Raw genomic sequence first — 26,114 nt, 5'->3', positions numbered from 1 at the left:
TAACCTTGGGGCGAGAAATTACTTCATAATACTTAGAGACATTGCTCCCTTTAAAGTATTTGTTTATGAAGTTTTAACACTTTTAACAATAGTTTTGTAGTTTTACTGTTCTAGGTAAGTGTATTTGAATTAAGTAAATTAAATGATTGATTTAGTTTTAATAAACTGGTCCACGTCACGATATTTGATAGGACAACTTTACTATCTTATAAAGATTATACTAAGATTGTTTTCGTTACTGTGTAGCAAATATTGGTATACTAAAAATTTTAGTAAAAAGTCCTGGCTGACGTTATTTTGCCTGTACATATACAAATGTATCGTTGATCTATTGACTAGATATAAGGCTGTAAATCCAGGGGTTCTGGATCAAACTTCGATGCGGGCCGAAAAGTTTCTTTTGAAAAATTCTCAGTAACAGTACGGAATCTGAAAGTTGGAAGTGAACACTCTCGTGTCTCGGAAATCGCGTAAAATCGTTGGTTCTGAGCCGTACCACTTTTCGGCGTTGGATTTTGCCGAATACAGATTTCACACGTGTTTGCGTAAACACTTGTGCATTACAATTTGTTGTGCGACAGCCAATAGGCTTGTGTCCTTGAAATTAATTGCCATGATTTGAAAACGATCGGAACGTTATCATCTATATACTAAATGTAATGGCGAATCATTGAGTCGTATGTAATTTGATCTGCTGTAGCGTCAGATAGTGGTGAGTAATAACAAAGTCGATAGCATAAAATCTTCCACAGTAAAATATTATGAAAAAATATAAATACGTGTTAACAATTACGGTAATCTCAAACAGTTTTAATAACGATAACATTTTAATTATATCTTAACACAAGCTACTCGTCCCGACTTCACCCTGCTACAATAAAGTTCTACTACAATACAATAAGGCATTCTTCAATAAGGTATTACTTTTATATTGAAGAACAAACTTAGAGACAAAAATTCTTGTTTTTTTCCGACTAGGAACGTCGAAATTATCGGCTTTTCTCTACTTTAAAATAAAGTATTTTATACATATAAACCTTCTTCTTGATTCACTGTTTATTGATGAGAACCGCATTAAAAACCGTTGCGTAGTTTAAAATATCTTAACGTACGATTGCGGAAAGGGACTTTATACTATACTAGCGACACTCCCCGGCTTCGCACGGGTGCAATGCTGATATTAAAGATATTACAGAACGTCTTACAACGTTCACAGCTTTTTTGATCTCTAAGAGATAGACATATACCATCGCAGAATTTTTTGAATACTTTTTGAAGGTGTTCAATAGTGTAGTACATTATTTTGATCTATCTCGTAGGATGAATTCAGCCAGCGTTTGCAATGTAAGCGCCAAAAATATGTTTGTTTTCGACATCACTTCAGAAACTTCTAAAATTATCAGTGTTTCTCTACTATATTGTGCATGTATTATACATATAAACCGTCCTCTTGAATCAATCTATCTATTTAAAAAAACTGCATCAAAATCCGTGGTGTAATTTTAAAGGTCTAAGCACACATAGGGACAGACAGCTCTAAAAGACTTTGTTTTATACTATGTAATGATGATGGTGATTAATTAAAAATTGAAACAGAAACAAATAATAATATGGCTTAGTTATAATTGTGCATAGAGACTGAAAAGGGGTTCATTTTTATTATTATTTCATGTGCTAACATCTTAGTATTATAGAATTTTATATACGTAAAAAATACTATCAGTAAAGGTTGCGACAAGGTCTTGGATTTATCGTGTTCTATACTTTAAAAAGTATAGAAACAGACCTCCTTTACTATTAAGGAAAGGTTTCGAGATTATTCTACATCGCTGATCTAATGCGGGCAAGCGGCGTCTCTTAAGCGTCGAGCAAAAGATGAATTAAAATACAAATTCAGATCGGACTAACTCTTTCGTGTTTTAAAGGATTTGAATCCGCAATCATCGATAAAAATCTACGTGCTCTATTAATTTCGGCTTTAAATGTAATTCCAAAGACAAAGTCAAACGAATGATACATAGTTACTGATCCTTAGCCCTATTTCAACCAACTAAACGTAACTGTTGTATTAATATATATAAAATACTTGCTTAGTTTCTAACGTAAATGTGGGTTAAAAAAATGTTCATGATTGGTGACAGAATAACTGATAAGTCGTTGAACCCCTGAGAGGGTGCAGGTGCACAAATTCTTTTCCATTAGTCTCAGGATTTGGTATTTTGCAATATATAAAGGTAATATATAATATAAAGGTAATAATGAAAAATAAAATAAATAAATAAATCTATAGTAGTATTATAAATGCGAAATCACCTATGTTTGTCTGTTTGTTGCTCTTCTGCAGTCAAACCACTAAATCGAATTTAATGAAATTTGGTATGAAGCAAATTTGAATTCCGAGGATGTTTTATGACTAATACGTGACGACCAATCGCTAAAACGAGCAAAGCCACGGTGACAACTAGATCTCTATAACTTCATAAATATTATTAAACATATTCGAAAAGATTTCTTTTTTTCAAGATTCATATACGCTTCGTTGTGAAGTTTACTTGAATAAAATTGATTTGATTTGATTTGATTTGATTTGATTTGATTTAACTAAAAAAAAACTAAAATGCTTGCAGATGATGCAGATGAGAACATAGACTATACTTATTATAAGTCACTAAAATGAAAATTTTATGAAAAAAAAAAATCTAATTTTTATTCGAAACAATCCAAAGAACAAAGATTTTTCTGTCTTTATAATATTCGTATTTTTTTCGGAAGGTGTCAAACATAATGAACGTTTTAAAATGTCAGCTTACTCAGAGTACATACTAAAAGCTTTTCTTGATTTAGTATAGTATTTCTTCGTCTGTATTTTATATTTCTTGAGTTCATATCGGAGATGAAAATATGAAACACGTAACAGAGCTAAATACTATAAAATATATCTTCACCTAATGCAGATTCATAATATTTTGTTTATCTCACTTCGCATTTCATATTTCGAATTCTATTTCTGCTCACGTAAAAATATTAGTATATATTTAAGTAAAGGTTTTTAAATTAATCTTGGCAGACGTCCAAACCCGAATGGGTGACAAACTTCGCATGATGTTGGATGTTTTGTTGCCAAATCACGTTGAATAAATTATTCATTGTATTAAATGTAAACGTAAAGTAAATTTATAATTCATGAGTGTTTTACTTCATTATTCAACGACAATTAGCTTGATTGTGTTCAAAACGTTTCAAATATTATACTTTTTCCCTCAGCATGATTGTTATTTTCGTTAACGAACGCGTCTTTGAAAATCCTGCGTTGCATTTATTGTGGTACGCTTTCACCCTGTTCGGGTTTTAGCTTCCCTTAGCGCAGTTGGTTTTGCGAGGCCTATAAGATTGATTACTTGGTCAACGGTTCGGCCGCAATGTCAATGGGCGGTGGTGACCACTTATCAGCAGCTGGCACATTTGCCGGTCCGCCTACCTATTACATAATATAATATAAAAAAGAAATGATGGACAGGACCGTTGAAGTTAAGGCTAAAAGTGAAATCATCGACACTTCGGATGACGATATTGGGAATTTACTTAGTTTCCTATATCGTTCGCTGAAGAAATGTTGGGTCATTAATTAATTGGTCTCTTACTGTTTGAATTGGTGAGTCAGGCTACTGTACTGTTGTGTTTCAGTTTGAATATGAATGACGCAGTGTAACTAAAGGCATAAATGATATAATTGAATGATATAGTTCTTAAGGTTGTTGCGGTGCTGGTGCTGGTGAAGGGATGGTTAATTTTTTTAACAGTGCTAATGTCTATGAGGGTTAAAAATTCATGGATTTTTGGATTTTCGACATTTGGATTTTTGTCATTTATTTAACTTTTTTATGAAAAAAGGCCAACCTCTTTAGGAATATATATTTGTGTCAATACTTAGCTCCATTTATGTACTTTTACACCATACATTAATTAAAGAAGCACAGTGGTTAGAACGCTTACATCTTAACCGATGTTTGCGGGCTCAAATCCTGGCAAGCATTACTAAATTTTCATGTGCGTAATTTTTATTTATAATTCATCTCGAGCTCGTCGGGAAAGGAAAACATCGTGAGGAAACCTGCATGTGTCTGATTTAAACGAAATTCTGCCACACGTGAGTCTACCAACCCGCATTGAAGCAGCATGGTGGAATATGCTTCTAATCTTCTCCTCAAAGGGAGAGGAGGCCTTAGTCCATCATTGGGAAATTTACAGGCTGTTGCTATATACATAAAATAAAGTGAATAATGATCTAAAATGTAAAAGTAGTCTACGGGAGATAATGTGTAATATAATATAAAAATATGATCACTCGCTGATTTGCTCATTGCTCATTGAAATTTATTTTGTTCCGATCCTGATGCATATTATTTTAAACGAGCAGCTTCTAGTAAGAAGTTTAAATAAAGTCTACAAGACATTCAACTTCTTTAGGGATATTTTATGTACTTGTAATGCATGTATTTTAAACTCACCTGTAGCATGCAGCTTCCTTAAGGGGTCAACGATCGCAAAATATCGATCAGCTGACAAGGCGGTCAATGTGAAAACGGATACGCCGATGCTGACGTCCTTGGCAGCTTCAGATACTCTACACACGGTGACTCCCCACGGCCAGGACTCGAGGGTGTAGACAATTGATGTGAACGGCACGCAAGTTATGATGACGAGGAGGTCTGCTAGAGCGAGAGAGAGGATATACCTGAAAAAGAAAACCTCATTACATTTTTTGACATTGTACCACAGTAGTTATTATAGAAATAAGTCAGTGTAGTAAGCGATGCTTTAAAGAGTTATGGTTCTCTGTTTTACATTGTTTAATATTAAAGTGTCAAAACATGAAATAAATTGGCATTTACCATATTTTTAATGACACTTACTGGAATAGTACTTAATAGTACTCGTATAATTTATGGTATGTCGATAATATGGTCGAAATTTGTCTGAAGACGTTATTGTAATATATTTATTATTTGAATTTTCATTGCGCTTGTAAGTTTATTTCGACGCCAATGAAATACCATACGGATTTAATGTAACGGGGATTGCATTTTTCTCGTAGTACCGGTTATTTTTAATTTATTCATTTTCAATAAAAAGCGTTTGTTAAAAAATATATCGGATGGCTGTTAATATAAAAACCGCTTAGAGATCAAAAATATCCTCATAATAAAGCGAGTCCCGAGATTCTCGAGCTGTTGCACATAGTTTGTAGTAGGAAAATAAAGTTAGTTTATGGAATATTATTGTTGAATATTAAAGATTATTATAATGAACGAGATTTGTAGTGCACAAGTATAGCATAAGTTTCCGAACATTCTGGGAAACCAACGTTAGAATTTTATTAGTTTACTAGTTGCAAGAACTCGTATTCAGATATCCTTTTATGTTAACTAAAGTCTAAGAATGAATTTCGTAATTAATTGATTAATATTTGAGCAAATTAATAAATTAAGTTGGAGTAATCCAACTTAATTTATTAATTTTATCTAAAAACACTGTTAGTTATTAACAGTATCCAAACGTATTCCAAATTCAAAACTTTTGCAATTTCCGAAATGAATTTCACTTCAACATAAATTTCGCTGAAACTCATTTTGATTCGGAATTCGTTTGGAAATATCTTCATTGTTTTTAAGACAATACCACGTGATAAAATTGTTTACTTTTTATATTAAAACAGAGAAACAGGATAAGACAATCGTTGAAATAAAAAAAAAATATCGGACCGTGAATTACACGCTTTGACTGTCTAATTCCAAAACGACATATGTTTTGCAGGATACTGCGCTAGTTACTACATTTTTTATTTCCCAATTTTGCTTCATGATGTTGTAAGTATCCATCAATCGAGTACATACTCGTTTCAACTTATATTGTGGTGAGAACCCAATATACTAGTAAACGCCTGGTGGTCGAGCTTTGCACAAGTTTCATGTTCATGTCATGCTAATAATTTCGGATTTGAAACGTTAATATCGTTTAGTTGGAATAAAGGCTGCTGTCGTGGGCTGGACATAGGTATTTTTTACCTACAAATATTTAGTGAATAGTCCTTCTGGTGCGCGAGGACATAATTTACTTTATTCTTTTAAGGTATTATAGGCAATTTTAATCGTTTTTTTTAAAAAAAACAGTACCAACCTTAAAATGCCCCTCTGCTAGGCATATACCTTATTTTCACTGAGAAGGTTGTAATTTACCATATTATAACTTAATACTTTACTCGAGATCTTCAGTTAATGCTAATATACTATTTCAACTGAGGAATTAAATAATCGTATAAGAAACAGGGCAAGCTTTGAAAAATTGTCATATATAGAGTGCACAATGGGCGAGGGTATTACCTGCCTCGAAATTATAGTACTAGCGACCTGCCCAGACTTCGTACGGGTGCAGTTTGTAATGATGAAAATGGCATGATTAGTTCTGTAAATTAACTCCCACATACAAGTTAATTTTACCTCTTTATAATATTCGTTTAGATTATCATATTGGTATGAGGTTGTCCCGAGATGGCCCAGTGGTTAGAAAGCGTGCATCTTAACCGATGATTTCGGGTTCAAACCCAGGCAGGCACCACTGAAATTTCATGTGCTTAATTTGTGTTTATAATTCATTTCGTGCTCGGCGGTGAAGGAAAACATCGTGAGTAAACCTGCATGTGTCTAATTTCAACGAAATTCAGCCACATGTGTATTCCGCCAACCCGCATTGGAGCAGCGTGGTGGAATATGCTCCAAACCTTCTCCTCAAAGGAAGAGGAGGCCTTTATCCCAGCAGTGGGACATTTACGGGCTGCTTATGTATGTTTATGTATGAGGTTGCCTCCTTGATCCGGTCGCTAATTTATTAGTTATATATATAGTTGAGAAGTTGGCAGTATTCATGCTCCCAGAGAGCACGCATAGTCTTGGGTTGGTCCTAAACCTCCTTTCCGGTCGTATCATATTTCCCGTTCCATTAGATTTTGGTAGTAGATTTCGGTTTGCGCTACTTGTGCTCTATATTTTGTTCCACGAGTCTGGGCAAGGTGGTCATTGGAATAATGCAACGAACATCGATTAGTTGGAAATTGATATTATTAGTATAGGCATAGGTAGGTGAACTGGCAAAAATGGTACCTGATGGTAAATGCTCAACATTATAGACTTGATACTATAAAAAATATTAATCATTCTCCATATCACCAATACGCCACCAACATTTGAACCAAGATGCTAGTGTAACATGCACACGGGAAACCTTGAGCTTGTAGTTGAACTGGCTCACTCACTCTTAAAACAGTCATATAGCAATACTAAGTATTACTGTTTGGCGGTAGAATATTTACTGAGTGGGTGGTACATACCCAGACAGACTTTAACAAAGCCTTACCACCAAGTTACCTAGTGGGGGAGACAGCAATATCCATAAGTGAACCTATTTACGCATACAAGAAACTGCGGAACGTTAGAAATTTAATTTATTAAAAGTGATACTCTCAGATATTTTTAGAAGGAAGGGCTATTATTTTAAAAGTATTCCACTTTTAGTGCTTAGTAAATACTTGCTTCGAAGGAAGTAAGATACTCTAAGAACTTGCAGAAGTTTCTCGCAAACAGTGAAACAGACGAGAAGTTCCATCTTTGTATTAATTTTCTCTAATTTGTTATTTATTTATTAGTTACTTATCAAGAAGATATTTCTTCTGAAAACGGATTTTCCAATTCTTAGAAGCCATATTGTTTGTTTGTGATATTATCCTAACCGTATATGGTCACTCACACGATCACAATCTCAAGGAATACTAGTCAACTACGAAGGATATATTATAGTACACAAATGTGTGAGCCAACACAAGTAATCTCATAACCGACACCATTGGAAGTTTTACTTGCTTTCCGAGGCACGGGAGTTCACACACTTCTGACTTTCATACCGATCTGCGATGTAAATCCAGAACCTCGGTATCTGTAACCTTAGGTATATCAAGCCACTAGACCAAGGAGGGAATCTTTTTTGTGTTTTTATATTATGTATTTATAACCATTGTAAATAGAAAAAGACATTTATTTCTTATTCTTCATCACCTATTTATTCTTCTATTAATGAGAAAGTCTTTTCTCTCCCTTTTCTCGATGGCTTACTATGAGGATTATAAAAAAGGTTCACATAGTAAGCCTCTCTCTTGAACATAAATTCACAAATGTCAATTGAAAGCGATGTCCTAACACCTAACTAAATATCCAATTATTAGAAAAGACCTCTTCACCAGGTAAGTCATTATTCAATTTCATTGAAAACCGTTTTCGTATGTAGTTACGACGTTTTATATAATACATATATTATAGAAAGACGTTAAATGTATATTTTGGTAATTGAAAAGTGTAATTTAGTAATCAGTGCGATCTTAATTATGGTATATTACTCAAATAAACTATTTTCTTACGTTTATGTTCGTATCGCACGCAAATATATAATTTTACATGCATTATAATATCATGTTTATAAAAGAAGGCTATAGAAGGGTTCGTTGAACATAAAATATATATTTAAGAAATGGTAATTGAATAATCTGATATGAAATCATTTTTTAACAAATGTTTATATTCGTATTATTTGTATATCGCTCTGTGCACGCGTCACGCAAATACTGGTTGACTCTAATTAAAACTTGACATGGTGATTTATAACATGCCTTATTGGTCTAGAGGCTGGTTTATTATTACTGTCTAAACTACAGAGTACGCATCAAAAATTATCACGTATTATGGAAATATTGCACGGATATATATCCTATAAACATATATGTAGCAACCGTCCGAGCGCGATTTCTATCCATGGACATTTAATCTGATAGGGATACAAGTCTATCCTGACCTGCATCGTTTGTTAGAATGACAAAGGCGTATCCTCGGTTTCTAGTAATTCACGAGATCACTCTTGCCCATTCAGGAGAACTAGGTTGCAACGCGTACATCGATATGTTTTTGCAACATCTCCTACCCTTATTAAAGCCACCCATCGCGAAGCTTGCTTTGACGTCTATTCATTCTACTCATAAATTTAAATTTAGAACAGAGAAATTTGAAGTTGATTTTTTGTCCGTTGTTACAAGAACCGCCTTCTGATTTTCGTTAAGTATATCTAAGTACGTAAGTGCTTCAATCATCAGTAAAGTGATGGTAGGCCGGTATGTTGGACAACACGTGAACCCACGAATTTTACATATTCGGCATCTTCTTTCGTATTATATTCGGCAGCATTCGTTTCCTGAGATCACCCTTGGTTTACGTATACGCCAGCTTAGTACCATGCGTAAGTGTGGTGAAACGACGATAATGTATATCTGATCATAACCACGGGGTACGTCTTTCAAGAAGGACGACGAGCTCCTACTCCAAATCCAGCGAAAATCTGTTAATGTTTTTTAAATAAGTGAAAAATTGTAAACTGCCACACCTACGTGGTGGTAGGGCTTAGTGCAAGCCCATCTGGGTAAGTACTACATCAGATATTAGATCGTCAAACAGCAGTACCCAGTATTGTTGTGTTCCGGTTTGAAGAGTGAATGAGCTAGTGTAATTACAGGCACAAGGGACGTAATATCTTAGTTCCCAAGGTTGGGGGCGCATTGATGATGTAAGGAATTGTTTATATTTCTTACAACGCAATTGTCTAATGGCGATGGGGACCACTTACCATCAGGTGGCCCATTTGCTTGTCCGCCTACCGATATCATAAAAAAAAAAACCTAACTAAAACTAATAAGCAAAAAGGCCAGACAACTATGAGCCAGTGGACGTATTGTTACTTAAAAAAAAAACCATAAGAATGTTTGTATCATTAATGGACTTCAAGTGCTTTCTCTGTCTCTTCTCTTATAGTTGAAAATTTCTTTTAAATTAGAAAAATAAACGTTTCGCTTAATAATTTACAAACTTGAAAACGTAGTTTTTAAGAACCTTTTCTGACTACGGAACTCTTATAATATTATATACTTATGGTTGAGTAATTTAATGAATGCCTTGACTGGACGAAAGTCAAGTTAAAGTCATTCAAATGAAAGTGGAAAGGCTGCCGTGTCGACGGGTTATTATAAAAGGAAATGAGACTAATTTTAGCGGACGTTTCCGTATTTTGATTACATAATTATTAATCAATTTTCCTAAGTTTTTATATTTTTGCTTAAAATGAAATGAAATATATTTAATTCAAGTAGGCTCTTAAGATTACTTTGTAATCGTTATTTTACAATATTCAATTTAATTAAAGTAGCCCAGTGGTTAGAACGCGTGCATCTTAACCAATGATTTCGGGTTCAAATCCAGGCAAGCACCACTGAATTTCATGTGCTTAATTTGTGTTTATAATTCATCTCGTGCTCGGCGGTGAAGGAAAACATCGTGAGGAAACCTGCATGTGTCTAATTTCAACAACATTCTGCCATATGTCTATTTGACCAACCCGCATTGGAGCAGCGTGGTGGAATATGCTCCAAACCTTCTCCCCAAAGGTAGAGGAGTGGGAAATTTTCAGGCTGCTAATGTAATTATGTAATGTAAAAATATGTAATTTTCACCGATAAGAGCCGACAAGTAACACAAGATTTTTTTATGAAATAATCTGCTAGGCAAAACCTACCTAATGGTAAGTGGTTATCATTATCCATAAACATTGGCGCTGTAGGAAACATTAATCATTCCTTACATCGCATCAATTCAACTTTGGGAACTAATATGCTATGTTCCGTGTACCTGTAGTTACAATAGCTAACTCACCCTTTAAACCAAAACACAACAATACTAATGAGTGTTGTTCAAGCCCAGACGGGCTTGCACAAAGCTCTACCACTACCTAAAGGGGTAAACGGGGATTGGAAGTTTGTGTTTTATAAATTTAACGTGTTAGGTAAAGCCGCCGGTTCCACTAGTAATATAAATGTATTATTCATGTGACACAGCTTTCTAAAAGTGTGTAGCAAGAAACCAGAGAAACGCGCGCTATTTGATTCAACCAATGAGCGCGCGTGGTACTAGAGTTGGTCTTCAGATAGTATCGACTCATATTCCAAAAGGATATAATATTAATTGCGCTTTAGTCAGTGAGATCCCAGATTCACAAAATCAAGATAAAACTATTCTTTATTCAAATAGGTTTATAATAGTACCTTTAAATATACATCAGGTACATCACATGTGGTTACTTGTAGGGCACGTTTTTTTATTGATTAATACAACTATTATTACTTAAATTTTACTAATGCCTACAAAATAGTAATAAAAATAAATGATCTCTCATTACTCAGTTTTTCGGAATAATAAATGATTACAAATCGTTGATGCGATCTTTCGACCTGGTTGAGTTCGTAACACATCACAAATAATTTTCACAGTAATTCCGAACACGCTATAGACTGTTTAAACATCCAACCCCATAATTAATTTAATTGCAATTTACGACTACGTTTATTGCTGGTAAATGAAAAAATATAAAAGTTTTATGCGTCTTAATAAAAGCTAATTAAACCTTAGAATCGTAAATATTGTTTGGTTATTTAAAAATAGCTCTATGTATAATCGTGAAGGAGGATGATCCAGTGGAATGGTTAGAACCAGCGTACTTCACCGATTGCGGGTTCAGACCCAGGCAAACACTACTGAACATCCATTTTCTTAATTTGTGTTTATAATTCATCTCATGCTCGATAGTGAAGGAAAATTATTGATTTCATTTTATAATATAATTACAATAAAATTTTATATGTGTATCCTCCGACTCGCATTGGAGGAGCGTGGTGGAATTGGCTTCAAACCTTCTCTTCATAAGGAGAGGAGGCTTTAGCCTATCAGGGAGACATTTACAGGTTGTTAGTTTTTGCTTTACTTTAGTATATACATATAGTAACATATGTTTATAATATGTGCCTAGGTTTGAAAGGACCAATTTTTGGTTTGGAATTTTTTGGTGTCAAAATTGATAGAATTTACTCATATCCAAACATTGGTAATCAAGGCGATATCTGATGAAGAAATGTAATTTCTATACCTGCTAATATATTGGAATAATTTCTTTGCAATTATATTAAATTATATTTTATTAGAAATTGGCGCTTACATGGCCTATGTGCCATCAACTTTGGGAACTGGGTCTTTTTTGTCCCTTGTGCCTGTTACACTGACTCACTCACTTCAAACTGGAACATAATTTTACCAAGTATTGCTGTTCAGTGGTAGTATACATGAGTGTTTGATACCCACCCAGGTGTGTTTGCACAAAGGCAACCAAGTGAAAACATTATATTGATGATAAAAAAGTGTGAAAATACAATTAGTTAACTTTTCGAAAGAATATATTTTATAATAGTATTTTATTTACATATCACTTAATTGCTGGAAATCATCAGCAGGCATCAGCTCATCGTTGAAGAATCTACATTCCAAACCGTAATTAGATTTATTCTTAAACTATGTTAGGGCTTACAAGAGTTTTAGTAATGCATATTTTGAATTTGACGTTCTGCGTTGGTATGCACCTATAATTATGATGTTAAGGAGCTTAAATTTTGTGAATTTGCTACTAACAACGAAGCAAGTATCAACATGCTTAAAGTTGTTAAATTTGTTGCACTCGATGTATGTGATTGCGGTCGTATATTTTAATACTAAGTTAAAATGAAAAAAGTAGTAAAATGTTAGTACTTACGTATTAGGCACATTTCTCATAGCCTTATGTCGTACAAATACAGCGACCAGCGTCCCGTTCCCTACTACTCCAATAATAAAGATCAGAGCGAACAGCAGAGGTACGATGTACGTCTCGGGACGCTCGTAGTACGGCTTGTACGGTTCAGAAATGTTAAAGGTATCATTGTAATCCATTGTGCATATTAACTGAAACAAACAGAAAAAATATATATTTTTAATGGATACATGCGTAAAATAATTATTTCTTATTTAAAAAGGTAGGCAAACTAGGTAAGTAAGTAAGAGAAATCATATGAATCATATCTTTATTGGCAAAAACTTGATTATTAGACGAATAGTTTTTAAAATTTTTATACATTTTAATTTTAAATATAAAATTTAACCAACGGAATTTTATTTCAAGTTGAAGTCTAGGTCAAGTCGAGATGGTTTATCAGAAGCATATCTTATTCTAAATGGCTCGCGAGGGATTACAAAAGGCTTATCCACTAGACGTAAAGTAGTTAACGGTGATGTCCAATGATATTTAAGAATATATCTCGTAATACATTTTAGTTAAGAATGTTAAATAAACATTCTCGAAAATGTATAGTATATCACTAAAAAAAAGTCCTCTCCGACGTCTATTTGTCTGAGACGGCGATAAATTAAATAACTACGAATCGAATTCTTATATAATTTTCAGCAATGGACGGGCAGATTCATGAGGAAGGTTTAGTAAATAATCCATTAAATTTTGCGTAATTTAGCTGAAATTATTGTTGAATATGTCGGAAAAAAGCATGTTCATTCCTGGTGGTAAGTTGTTGACAGTGATAATATTAACCTTTGCTTACGCCAATGCTCCACCAACCTTGGGTTATGTTATATTATGTACCTTGTGCCTATAGTTACACTGGCTCACTCACCCTTCAAACCGAAACACAGCAATACCAAGTATCGGTGTTTGGCATGCTTCGCGTAAACCAGTAGTACAATATGAATTACGATGTAGATTTATTTATCTATGGTCGACTTTATCTATATCGGTCATAGTCATGCAGGACTATAATGTGAGGAAATGTATGAGTCGGAAAATAACCATCGTGAATAAAAGCTCTCACAGAGTCATATATCAATGTGGATTATGTTACGATATTCAGTGCATTTTGTCGCGAGTGTAACGACTTGATTTATATTTGAGCACTTAAGTTGCAGTGACTGGAATAGCTGAATTTAAATAATGGACTTACGATATAAAAATTTACAAATATATTAATATTGTCTTTGCATGTGCAAAACAAACGAAATGTGTCTCAACGCAGCTGGTAACTAAATTATTAACGAAAATTTCTATTGACGTATTGCGTCTATCGTGTGTCAAATGGAACGAATTATGTATTTTTGAAAATATATTTTTGTTGCTCACACATCGGATGTAGTTTAAGGTTTTTTTTTTTAATAATATTCTATTTCGGTGACTAAGGTCATCAACGCAGTGTACTTTATATTATAGTGTATAATATTTTTATAACATACGAAAATTTAATTGATTAATTAGTTCAGATTTTTATTTATATGTACATTCCTATTACTCTTCGTATTTTTTGTAACTAGGATACTTTAGTTCTGAAAAATAAAGGAAACATTAGTATTCTATCACAACAGTAATGCGACCAAATATATTCGTAAGCATTACGCTTAAAAAAGATTTACACATTTGCGAAATTAATGTATTTCCCGGGATGTTGACGGAATTTATGAGATTCTTAAATAAAATACATCCAGAATCCCTAATACGTGCGACGTGAGCTATGAATATTATTATCTTAAAATATTAATATAAATGTACATCATTTTCTCTCGAAAAAGGGATTAAGGTATTAAAAGATATATTTGGATATCAAGTTCACGTGCATTGATAACTGGGGCAGGAATAGAAGCTATCGTTAACCTAGAATCCGGTAGTATGCAGGTAGGTAGGAATACGTTGCTGGTATTAGTGCCGGTCCATGTTGACATGAAACATGAATATTCTAAATTGCTGTGTTCCGTTTTTAAGGACTATTTGGTCGTTTACTGTTTCTGTTAATATTTCTTGTTTAAAATATTTAGTTTTATTTATGCGTTGTAGTATGATCAGTGTATGAAGTAAATATAGTGCAGTGTTTACATTCTAGTAGAACGAATGTTCAGGAAATACGGAAAGACAAAAGAAAATTAAATTTTCTATTAATACGTATATATAATGAATCGTTATCTTTTTTTTTTAAAAATTATTAATATCTTCTATATGTGTGTGTACATATCAACATCGTTTTCCACACATATACACAAATAAATATCTTATTTGTTATTGGCTAAGTCAAAATAAAAGAGTAATGAGTTCGTGTACTCGATTAGTTCTCTTGAGGTAATTTATTTATTAGTCTCGAAGAAATTTCCGTATCACATTAGAAAGAGATTAGAGACCAAAACCGCTATTCGGCACTTTAGTCAATCGTCTTTCTATTTCCTTAACCAGGGATTCTGCCCTTATACTTGCTATAGGTACATGATTTGGTAAAATTAGTTCAGTCGGTATTACTAAGAGGAGCTAAGTTTTACGATATTCGAAGATATTTTTTCCGAATAGTTTTACTCGGATTATCAATGAGTAGGAATAATGCTGCTTGATTGAATGAAAGGTTTGAATTTTATCTTTTCAATTTAAGTGCCAATATGAGAATTTTAAGAAAAGTGCTTTATTCCATAGTGTTTATGTGATACATCGATTGGAGGTAAGATGTGTCTTGGGGGTAAGATCGACTCATAATACGGTACAAAAGAGTCATGCCGTTACGGCAAACGTAATTTGAAACTGACCAAGTCCGAGGCCAAATAAAAAGGTCCAAATAATCAACTACGTATCTACAAATACTAACTTGAGTATACAGTATAACAGTAAGTATTCATATCAGTTCTGGATTTCTGAATAAGTTTTATAATAAAACTGTACTAACCTCAACCAAAACATAGTTAAAAAAAAATACTCAATGATAAAAATAAGATAATAAAGATTAAACAAAAAAAGAAACACGTGCTGATAAACTAAAAGAGTGTAATGGAAATAAATTTACGTAAAACGTAGTAAATGCATTCGTTTTGCATATGACTTTACATAGAGTAGGCAAAGCAAGCGATACAACCGTTCGCGTCCCACGCTTTTTGATGGTGAATGGTAACTAAATTTTTATCCAGATATTGTTTTACACTAGTAAGATAAAAAGGCCGATTTGCTGTTAAGTTTGTTGTTAGTAAAGATTTGTGCTCTACCAACTTAAAAAGCCACGCCATAGTTCCGACGTTACTACATGCTAAAAGCAATAAAACGACGTTGCAAAAATACCAACATTAAAGGTTGTCTTTTTTTTTTTTTCAAAAGGCAGTATGCATTTTGGCTGTAGTAGCTTCTACAGGGTCACCGGGCGGGTGCGGGATCTGCCGGAACATTCTATGTTTATAGTCCAGACCTTATATATATTGCGGTGAACAAAATGTAAGCGCGATTCAGGAAATATTTTTTTCAAAGTTTTAGTACAAATTTTAATATTATTTTTTTACAATTTGTTTAAAGGTTTCTCAATAAAATAAACGTGCTCAGATGTCATGACGGAAACATTAAAATGGAAATTAATTTTACGAGCACTTTGAGCAAGTAAGCTCTTACAAGCGCTCTTGAATCAACATTAAATATTGACCATTATTATTGTTATTTAAAATACGTAGGCGGACTGGCGTATAGGCTAAGTGGTGGTAAGTGATCACCACCGCCTATAGATATTAATATTGGTACTGTAAAAATATTAATCATCCTCTACATCGCCAATGTTGCATCAACCTTTATGCCTAAGATGTTATGTCCCTCGTGCCTGTAGTTACGCTGGCACACTCACCCTTCAAACCGGAACACAACAATACTAAGTGTTGCTGTTTGGCGGTAGAATATCTGATGAGAGGGGGTTATACCTACCCAGACGGATTGGTTATGTAAGCCTAAGTCAACTTAATTTATTCCAATGATTACTCATATTCTGTTGATAATATTAACATCTTTGCTAATTTATTTTAATAATTATTCTAAAGAACATAGAATGTATGAAATAATACTGTTAGCTATTGAAAACGCAACTCGCACGTGGGCACCATCCCGTACTGGAGCAGCGTGGCGGAACGAGCTCTATACCTTGTTGTTAAATTTGTATGTTATTATTTTACTATTATTGTTAATTCTTGTCATTTTTAACCTTGATTTACTAACAATTAATAATTTGTAAGTTTGTCATCTCCAAATTTATCTTTGCAAGTAGTATTCACCTTAATAGGTAATGCATTTAGTTTTAAGTTGTATTAAAATTGTATACCTTTGTACGTGTTGATGTATTTACCACTGGTGAATCTTAAATAAATAAATAAAATAAAAACGATAACATCTTAGTCCAACACTAGGATGATATTATATCACACATTGTACTATAAATTTATTTACAAAATTACTTTGTTATGACATTCAAATAGATTAGAGTCGCAGTGAAGTTCGGAATAAATTTATTCTCCTTTCCGACGTAAGGATATTATGACGACCGTATCCTTTCTAAGCAAAACACGTAACGAATATGTATAACACTCGAGTAAGAGGTCTAACTTGAGTGTTTAAGATATCGTTTCATCTTCAAGGAGAGCGAAAATATTGTGTTATTCATTTTTTTGTGTCAATTTTAATAGTCTCACAATTTACGATCTATGAATAAATTTTACCTTAACAACTTAAATATTCTGTTAGGCAAGGAATACGATTTTTTTGTTGAAATGTCGATTTTTTAACAATATTTGACATTTTCTCAGATTATAATACAGAAGTGAATACAAAATCTAAATTATTTATGATGCAAAAGTAACTCTGTCTGTTTATTGCTCTTTATGGCTAAAGCAGCTTGAACTCTTAAGAAAGACATAGGCTACCTTACACACATACACTCATATATAAATATATAACTAGTATAATCTGAGGCTTAACCCGTGGGAAATTTTTAAGACTTGTACCAAAAACGTCACCACTCATTCCTCGAAATGTGTGAATTAAAAAAAAAATAGTCTATAATAAATTTAAATTTACAACAGGTAAAAAGGAAGAATTAATTAATTCATCTTTTATGTGTCCTGCATAAAATTAACGTAGCTAACTGTTTTATCATGTGTACAAATCGAGTATTTATTTATTATATTTTTTTTTTAACTAAGCTTTTAAATTTATTTACGGTATCTAGAAACCGAGCTTTACTCGGCTCTTATAATTAGTTATTTAAATATTAAATATTGGACAACATCACATACATTATTCTGATCCCAATGTATGTAGCTAAAGCACTTGTGTTATGGAAATCAGAAGTAACGACGGTATCACAAACACCCAGACCCAAGACAACGTAGAAAACTAATGAACTTTTTCTACATCGACTCGGCCGGGAATCGAACCCGAGACCTCGGAGTGGCGTACCCATGAAAACCGGTGTACACACTACTCGAACACGGAGGTCGGCAAATAAAATAGGATTGCATTTTTTGTGATTATACGAATTAATAGTAATTAGGAAGGATTACTTATATGAACTTAAAAAGCAAATAATAACCTTGTTTTAATATAAAATTAGAACAAAAATATTTAAAGCCATCTTAGAAATGCCTTAAATAAATTAACATCCAAAATACTCTCTCATTTAAGAAGTGGATATATGTCGTTGACCTTGTTCGATTGGATAATTATCGATTATTATGTCGAGTGGGAACTTCACACCTGATGTGTCTTGTAATTGCTAAAATAAGTGTCACAGGTGTTTTCAATACAACTTCTCGTCCTGCACGGATACATAAGGCGACAGAGGAGGTTGCGCGTATCACTTACGTAAAAAAATCTTAAAAAAAGATTTTCTGTAAAAATATTCCGAAGGTTCCCTTAGTATTATGATACTGAATATTTAAATGTAAACAAATCATTCTTGTTATATGTATAATATGTCGTTTCGGAAAAAAGCTAATAATAAGAAATTCGAAGGGTACTTTTCATATCTATTTTTATGCTTTTATTATATATTTTTTATATATGGCATGATAGATATATTTTATTTTATTAGGAAAGCAAACAGTGATATTAATAAGTATTAAATGACAAATATAAATAACAAATCACCATTTAGATGCTCTCGCATATAATATATGGCATATATATATATTTCCTCTTCTTCACCAAAAAAACGAACCTACAGGATATGTAAATGATATTTGAGTTTTTTCGGTAAAAATTATAGAATAATGGATGAACTGAAATGAAGCCATTTCTTGCACATGCACTTCTTAATAATATAAACTAAGCAATATAAGTAAGTATTTAAAGAATTTACTATACAAAAGTAAAGTGAGTGCTCGATGGATTCACTTTGTTGAAATGGAATATTTTAGTGACAAGTATTTGCAAAATCTGTTTAATGATTGTAACTTGGAAATACATTGTTAAATATAGACTTTCATCAATAATTTTATACAATGACTAATTTTGTGCAGTTTACTTTACGGTTAGTTAAATTAATGTACCCTTGTTATAATAGATTGACTTGTATTCCAATCTTGATAATATTTCGCCTTTCATTGTTATTACAGCTTTTATTTGATGACGTTGACATTTAAATTTCCAATGTATTATTTAATATGTAATTTTAACTATTTTTATCTCACTAAACAGTTCTGTTCTTTTGTGTGAGTTTTTTCACAAATAATTTGCAATGTATATATAAAACGTTTCTAACGCAAAAAGCTTGTAACGCAGACACATGTACTGACTTTATTTAAAAACAAATCGTTTTTCTTGAACATCAGAATAAATGTTAAATCTTTAATATAAAAGCGCTTGAAATAGGGTTGGAGATAAATTCGTAATATATTTCGTTTCAATGTTAAAACGTTAAAACCTAAGTAAGGTCTTAAGGGCGTTCGTAAATCAAATCGAGGGATAACGATTGCTCGATTTTCTAACAATACAGCACTTACTAGGGTGTATTTTTTTAAGCAAAGCGTTTAGCCAATAACATTTTTGCAATTACTTATTTGTACAAATGCAGTTAAAAAGTAATGTTATTCATACACTACTTGTTACTTCTTCTTACCGTAAGTTTCCATATCGGGAGAAACTATGCTGAATTTCAAGACCATCGGACGTATAGTTTCAGTGATCTCGTGACGGTTCAATTTTTAAGTATTGAATTTATATAAATATGAATACCTCTTTCGATTAGTGGCTAGTTTACAAGACATATCTTTTTATTTTGATTTTTAGTCTGGAGTCTCAGAAGTTGTAATTGTTCCTCGAAAAGAAAATATAGTCGTTCGTCCAGAGCCTGAACTTCTTCCTGTTTTAGTGGATTTGTCAAAAAACAGACAAGACGAGAGTGAATAATCTTGGCGTTTCCTCAATTTTATCATTTTTGCCTTTCCATGGGTTGTGATTACGGCCAAGGGTATAAAAAAATGCCATTCTTTCAACTTTTCGTGCATAAAATATTCTAACTTACACGCAGGGCACTTTCAGACTTATCTTAAATTCAAATCAACCGTTTTAATAATCATTTATTCTATACAATTTCATTGCTGAAATTACTATACGTATGTTAAACTAAGCATGTTTTTGTATGTGTGAACATATTTTGGTGTTTTTTATTTTTTTGCTGAATTAAAATTTGGAGACATTTTTTTTTAATAACCAATCTTTTATCTAATATGAATTATATAGTAATTATTCAATATTATATATTACATAAGCAATATTACTCTATTTAGGCTCCATCTTGACGCTATAAGATATTGTTTGGTTGGTTTAACGGCTATATAGCTTAAAAAGCTACAGATTCAAAGATATTTATTGGGCTTAAACCTCAGTTGGAACAATAAATAGTAACTGAATTACGATGTTGAGAAACTCTTAGTATTAGCTCTAAGTTTAAAAGCTGGTAAAGCTATATACTTATACCTTTAAGTAAAAGTGTGTGCTCATGAGCCGATATGACCAAAAATTGTTCAGGCGCAAAACCAACGCTTGCATAACTCGCTAACATAAAGACTAGATGAAAAATATATTTTACTAGCCCGACCTCAGTCGGTATGAAAGAATGCTGTTAATTCATTATTAATTATTGGCGTATTAACAAAACGTGTCGTCGCACTAGCGGTGGTTTGGATTAGCATTTGATTTTGTATTCACTGTGTTATTCACCATTTGCGGTCATAGCTTTTGAATAATACTCAATTTGTATACCTATAAAAACAATTTTTATCTATTCTTAAAAATCTATAAGTTATTTGCGAAGTAATTTTCTCCAATTAATTAATCAGATAAATAAATTAGTTGATAGTTGAAATGATGACTCAATTAATTCAAACTACTGCTAAAGCTTTTAATCCACCCATTGAAAAACCTGCCCCTAGAATGCGAAGTCTTGAATTCATTTACGTACCTACTTTTGACCCTGATGATAAAACTGATACTGTACAAGTTTGGTGTAAAAATATTGATGATCTTATAAAAGAATATGAGCTTAGTAACAGGGAAGTTGTTAATTTAACCAGAAAAAATTTACGTGGTCGTGCAGCCGAGTGGGCACGTCGTAATTATACAAATTTATTGACCTGGAGTGAACTCAAAACTGGTCTTATTGAAACTTTTGCAGATGAAACGCGATACTACGATGATTTAACGCTCTTCATTGAGTACACGAGTGAACAAGCTGCTAGTCTTTCAGAATATGCCACACGGAAATGGGAGTTGGCAAAGAGGGCGATTGGTGTGGAGATGACTGAACAGCGCTTGGTAGAGGCAGTTATTTCAGGTATGATTGATTCTCGTATTCGTTCTGATTTGTTACGACTGACGCCAAAAAATTTACCACAATTAATTCAAAGTTTAAACTCGTATACGCGCAAAAGACCTGTTAAAGAGTCTGATCATATTATTGTACCTAAACGATACAAGCCTAACATAATGCCAGATTTTAAATCAAAACGTTGTCATAAATGCCATAATCTAGGTCATGTACAAAAAGATTGCAGTGTCATTAATGATAACCCAAATGGTCAAAATATGCTCTCATTGTCTAATGAATCTGAAAATGTAGCCCACAGATCAACCGTTCCCATTTGTGCTCATTGCAGTAAAAAGGGGCATAATATTGAAAACTGTTTTAAACTTTTAAATAAAACATCAAAAATTGATAAATCTACTTACAAAAACTAATAAAAGTTTAAAAAAAAAAAAAAACGTTCAAATAGAAAGTCGCAATTACTTATATTTAATAGATAGTTCTCACATCCGTGATACGCTAGCCTATTCCATTGAGTGTAATGTAACATATAAACAACTCTTTTGCCTATGTTCCCAAATATATCTAAATGTTTATTGAGATTAGTCTTACATGCAAAGATAATAAAACTCAATCTGGATCACGTCGAATTTCTCTTCAACCTATAGATAAGCCTCCTGTCCTTTTTCACACAATTCATACGACTGGCAAATTAAGTGGCAACAAACTTGTAAAACAATACGTCATTGTATTCATAGACGCTTTTACAAAATATTGTTATATGAAACCTGTCAATAACCTTATTAATTATCTTAAGGAATTAATTTATACATTTGGAACCCCTAAAAGAATAGTATGTGAGCAGGTTGCTTCATATACTGGCAAAGAATTTAGTAATTGTTGCGACCGTTGGTCAATAGAAATACATTTTATCGCTAGTGGCGTTAGTCGTGCAAATGGGAAAGTCGAGCTAATGATGAAAGTATTGACAAACTGCTTTACCATTGCTGAAAATACGTGTGCCAGGAGAGGTTGGAGGGATGTTGTAGGTGAAGTGCAGTTAAAAATTAATAGTACGCTTAGCAAAAGCAATGGCTACACACCTTACCAGCTTCTCATGGGATTTAATCAGTCTCCTTCCACTTTATCAGCCTTAACAGATAATATTGAACGCTTTGACCTTGATATTTGCCGTCAGTAATCGAAACAAAGGATGGACGAGCGAGCTAATATTGAGAAAATTTACTTTGATAAGACAAAAGCTTAAATTGTGCCTTTTAAAATAGGCGATGTTGTGCTCGTAAAGCACAATTCTCGAAATATTAACAAACTAGACGGCAAATATGAAGGTCTATGCATTATTACACAAGTTAATGATAATGACAGATACTTTAAAAGTCTATGAGAATGGCAATGAACATGTCACATGATAATTTATGTACTGTTAGCCCAGATATGGGACGCGAGTTATCAGATACTTTAGATGTATGATATAATGCCAGTATATGATGATATGTATGATATGATTATAAGTAGTAATTATAAACATTTTGTGCGAGGAGTGGTCGCCTGGCCAACGTCCACTGCTTTCACAAGTGTTTTAATTGTTTTATGAACATATATAATTGTTGTAGTTAAGAAAACTATTGAATTTTGTTTTAATGTGTTTATATTGTGAACCCGGTTGCCAATGTGATTTGGCAGCTTGCCATGTGACTTGGCAGATATCTGATTGTCATGTGATTTGACAATTTTACCATGTGAGTTGGCAGATATCGGGTGTTGTGAGCCATGTGATTTGGCTACACTTTGCCACTGTGATTTGGCAAGTGTGTGTTTGTCATGTGATTTGACAATTTAGAGTATTTGTATTTTTTGTAATTTTGTTTTAATGTGTTTGTGTTGTGTGAACCCGGTTGCCACTGTGATTTGGCAGCTTGCCATGTGACTTGGCAGATATCTGATTGTCATGTGATTTGACGATTTTACCATGTGAGTTGGCAGATATCGGGTGTTGAAAGCCATGTGATTTGGCTACACTTTGCCACTGTGATTGGGCAAGTGTTTGTCATGTGATTTGACAATTTACCATGTGAGTTGGTATAAGCCATGTGATTTGGCTACACTTTGCCACTGTGATTTGGCAAGTGTTTGTCATGTGATTTGACAATTTACCATGTGAGTTGGTATAAGCCATGTGATTTGGCTACACTTTGCCACTGTGATTTGGCAAGTGTTTGTCATGTGATTTGACAATTTACCATGTGAGTTGGTATGTGTTTAAGACCATGTGATTTGGCAAGTGTGTAATTGTCATGTGATTTGACAAATTTGTATTGAGAGTTGATAGATGTTGAATCTTTAGTCATGTGATTTGGCATATGTTATTATGTTAAAATTAATGTTTATATGATGTAAATTATATTGTAATAATATTTCTGTATAAAATTTTGCGAGGAATGTGTTCTTTTAATTCGCGAGCCATACTGGCTGCTCGTCAGAATGGCCGTGTGGGAGATAATATTTTTTAATCAATTTACGATCTTATAATACGGTTGTGCTATTGACTCAAAAGGACAAGTTGCTATAAAAAGGCTCGACAGATGTCAACAGATCAGAAGTGGTTCAGTGTTGAACACGGCACAATCGGTGCTCTGAACTGTTTTGTTGGTGATTAAACCAGGTGAGCGTATCTTTCTACTTATTCTGTAAATAAACTCAATTATTCTATATATTAAATCGAATTCATTGTAATTAGTGTTTAAGAATAAGTATAATTTATTGTTATCATTTTAAATATACATTGTTTACTTATAAATTGGTTTTACTATTTATTTTGTCACCCGTTCTCTCACATATATAAAATACACAATGTATATAAGGTACTTAATTGGATAAGGGTTAATGCTGTATTGTTTAAAATCGCTTCGAAAATAAGCCATTATTTTTTGTAAAAATTAAAGGATAAAAAATGGTTATTGTGGGTTATCAAAAATATTAGGTCGCTAAAATTGTCACAGTATATAGCCGTATTAATAAAAAGTTAATTTATAAAAAAAAATATATTTCTTGAAGTATTCTCGTATTATTTTTGCTATGTTTATTGTAGTGTATCCTTGGCTGACACCGACTCCAAAACTAACAATAATTGTAACTACATTATATTATCGTAAATCCGCTTTTAAGTATTCTAATATTTTTGATTTCATTTTACATAGGAGAACTATAAAAAAAATTTGGTCATTGTTTCATATTCATAGGTATGTTCTCGCGTGGTAAACTCTTAGTTCGTACTTACATATTGATGAGTAGAAAAGGTAAGTTGTTTATTAAGTTGTAGAAGAATACGCAATTATTTTTTTTACTTCTTAGTGCATATTAATTTGTTTTGGAATAGTGTTTTATTTGGAGTCGTTTTATTTTTAAAAAACAATAAAATTTTTATATATCCTGTTTAGAAATCAATAAATACTAAGTCCACACTTTTTTCTTTTATTATAATCTTGTATTGAGTAATATGTCTTATTTATCAATGTTTTTTGACATGAGATTTAAATTTTTAATAGGCCACGTTAAAAAATAATATGGCATCTTATTATATAAACGAATACCGTGCCTCAGGAAGGCAAGTAAAACATAATACTATGGAAGTAACCAAATCAATGGAGCGGCAATAACATTAGTTAGTTGTCTAACTTTTCAAACAGCTTTTCAAAATATCCATGTCAGGAACGATATATGAAAATTCCACTGAAATTTTGAATCTAAAGTGATTCCTAGAAACACTGAAGTGTCGGTTACATTTAGATCACTATTGTTTAAAGTTAACTTGAAATTTTGCTTTGTTACATTGCAACCAACTTTGTATATAACAGTGATAACGCACCGTTACACTGTTCACTGTCATAATTAGGTTGTTTCCTTTCAAAATTAATGAGGCATGAGGTAAAGGAGCAAACAATACAATATCAAAATACCTTTAACATAAAAGGAAGGTCATTTACATAGAACTAAAATAGAAAAGAACCCAAAATTGATCCTTGTGGAACGCCTATTCTAAGTACAGATCCAGAAAACTTTTTTCCGTTAACAGATACTTGTGGAATTCTTTGATTCAAGCTTTTATCAATTGTGACATTACATTTTTGGAATTAATAATTTTGACGATATTATGGATTGCAGATCTCTGCAAAATAGGTGATTCCATAACTGAAACACTTAAACTTTGACCTTTGACTGGCAGTTAAAATTTAAGCCGTGGACAAATTTAAAAATCCCCATTTTAATATTATTGTTTGATTTATTAGAGCGATTGATGATGTTAATAAATAATGCGGAATTATTGTTTTATACTTTAATTAAGAGAGACTTACAAAATATCGACTACATCGGTACGAAGGCCATGACAGAGAGAGAGATTTTCACCTTAATAGTTAAAACTATAGGTGGCGCTAGACGTTCACAGACTATAATTATAAATTTACCACAGATTACAATTATCTTCTTTATTAAAAAATCACACCGGTGCGAA

The 26,114-nt window shown here is 32.7% G+C and overlaps 1 protein-coding gene across 1 annotated transcript in view; it reads right to left on the bottom strand.

The window, feature by feature from the left end:
* LOC125069841 (neuropeptide CCHamide-1 receptor) overlaps window positions 1–26,114 on the bottom strand; it is a 216,599-nt gene that overhangs the window by 76,940 nt on the left and 113,545 nt on the right. Inside the window, exons 2-3 of the mRNA XM_047679433.1 lie at window positions 12,721–12,908; window positions 4,509–4,735 (exon numbers count right to left, since the gene is read on the bottom strand). Coding sequence (XP_047535389.1) covers window positions 4,509–4,735; window positions 12,721–12,896 — 403 coding nt within the window. The 5' untranslated portion in view covers window positions 12,897–12,908. The remainder of the gene's footprint in view (window positions 1–4,508; window positions 4,736–12,720; window positions 12,909–26,114) is intronic.

The sequence above is a fragment of the Vanessa atalanta genome, chromosome 16 (genome assembly GCF_905147765.1).
Source record: "Vanessa atalanta chromosome 16, ilVanAtal1.2, whole genome shotgun sequence".
In the NCBI taxonomy this organism is placed as follows: domain Eukaryota; kingdom Metazoa; phylum Arthropoda; class Insecta; order Lepidoptera; family Nymphalidae; genus Vanessa; species Vanessa atalanta.
The sequence above is the reverse complement of the archived record's forward strand: the minus strand, read 5'-3'. Positions and strand labels throughout refer to the sequence as shown.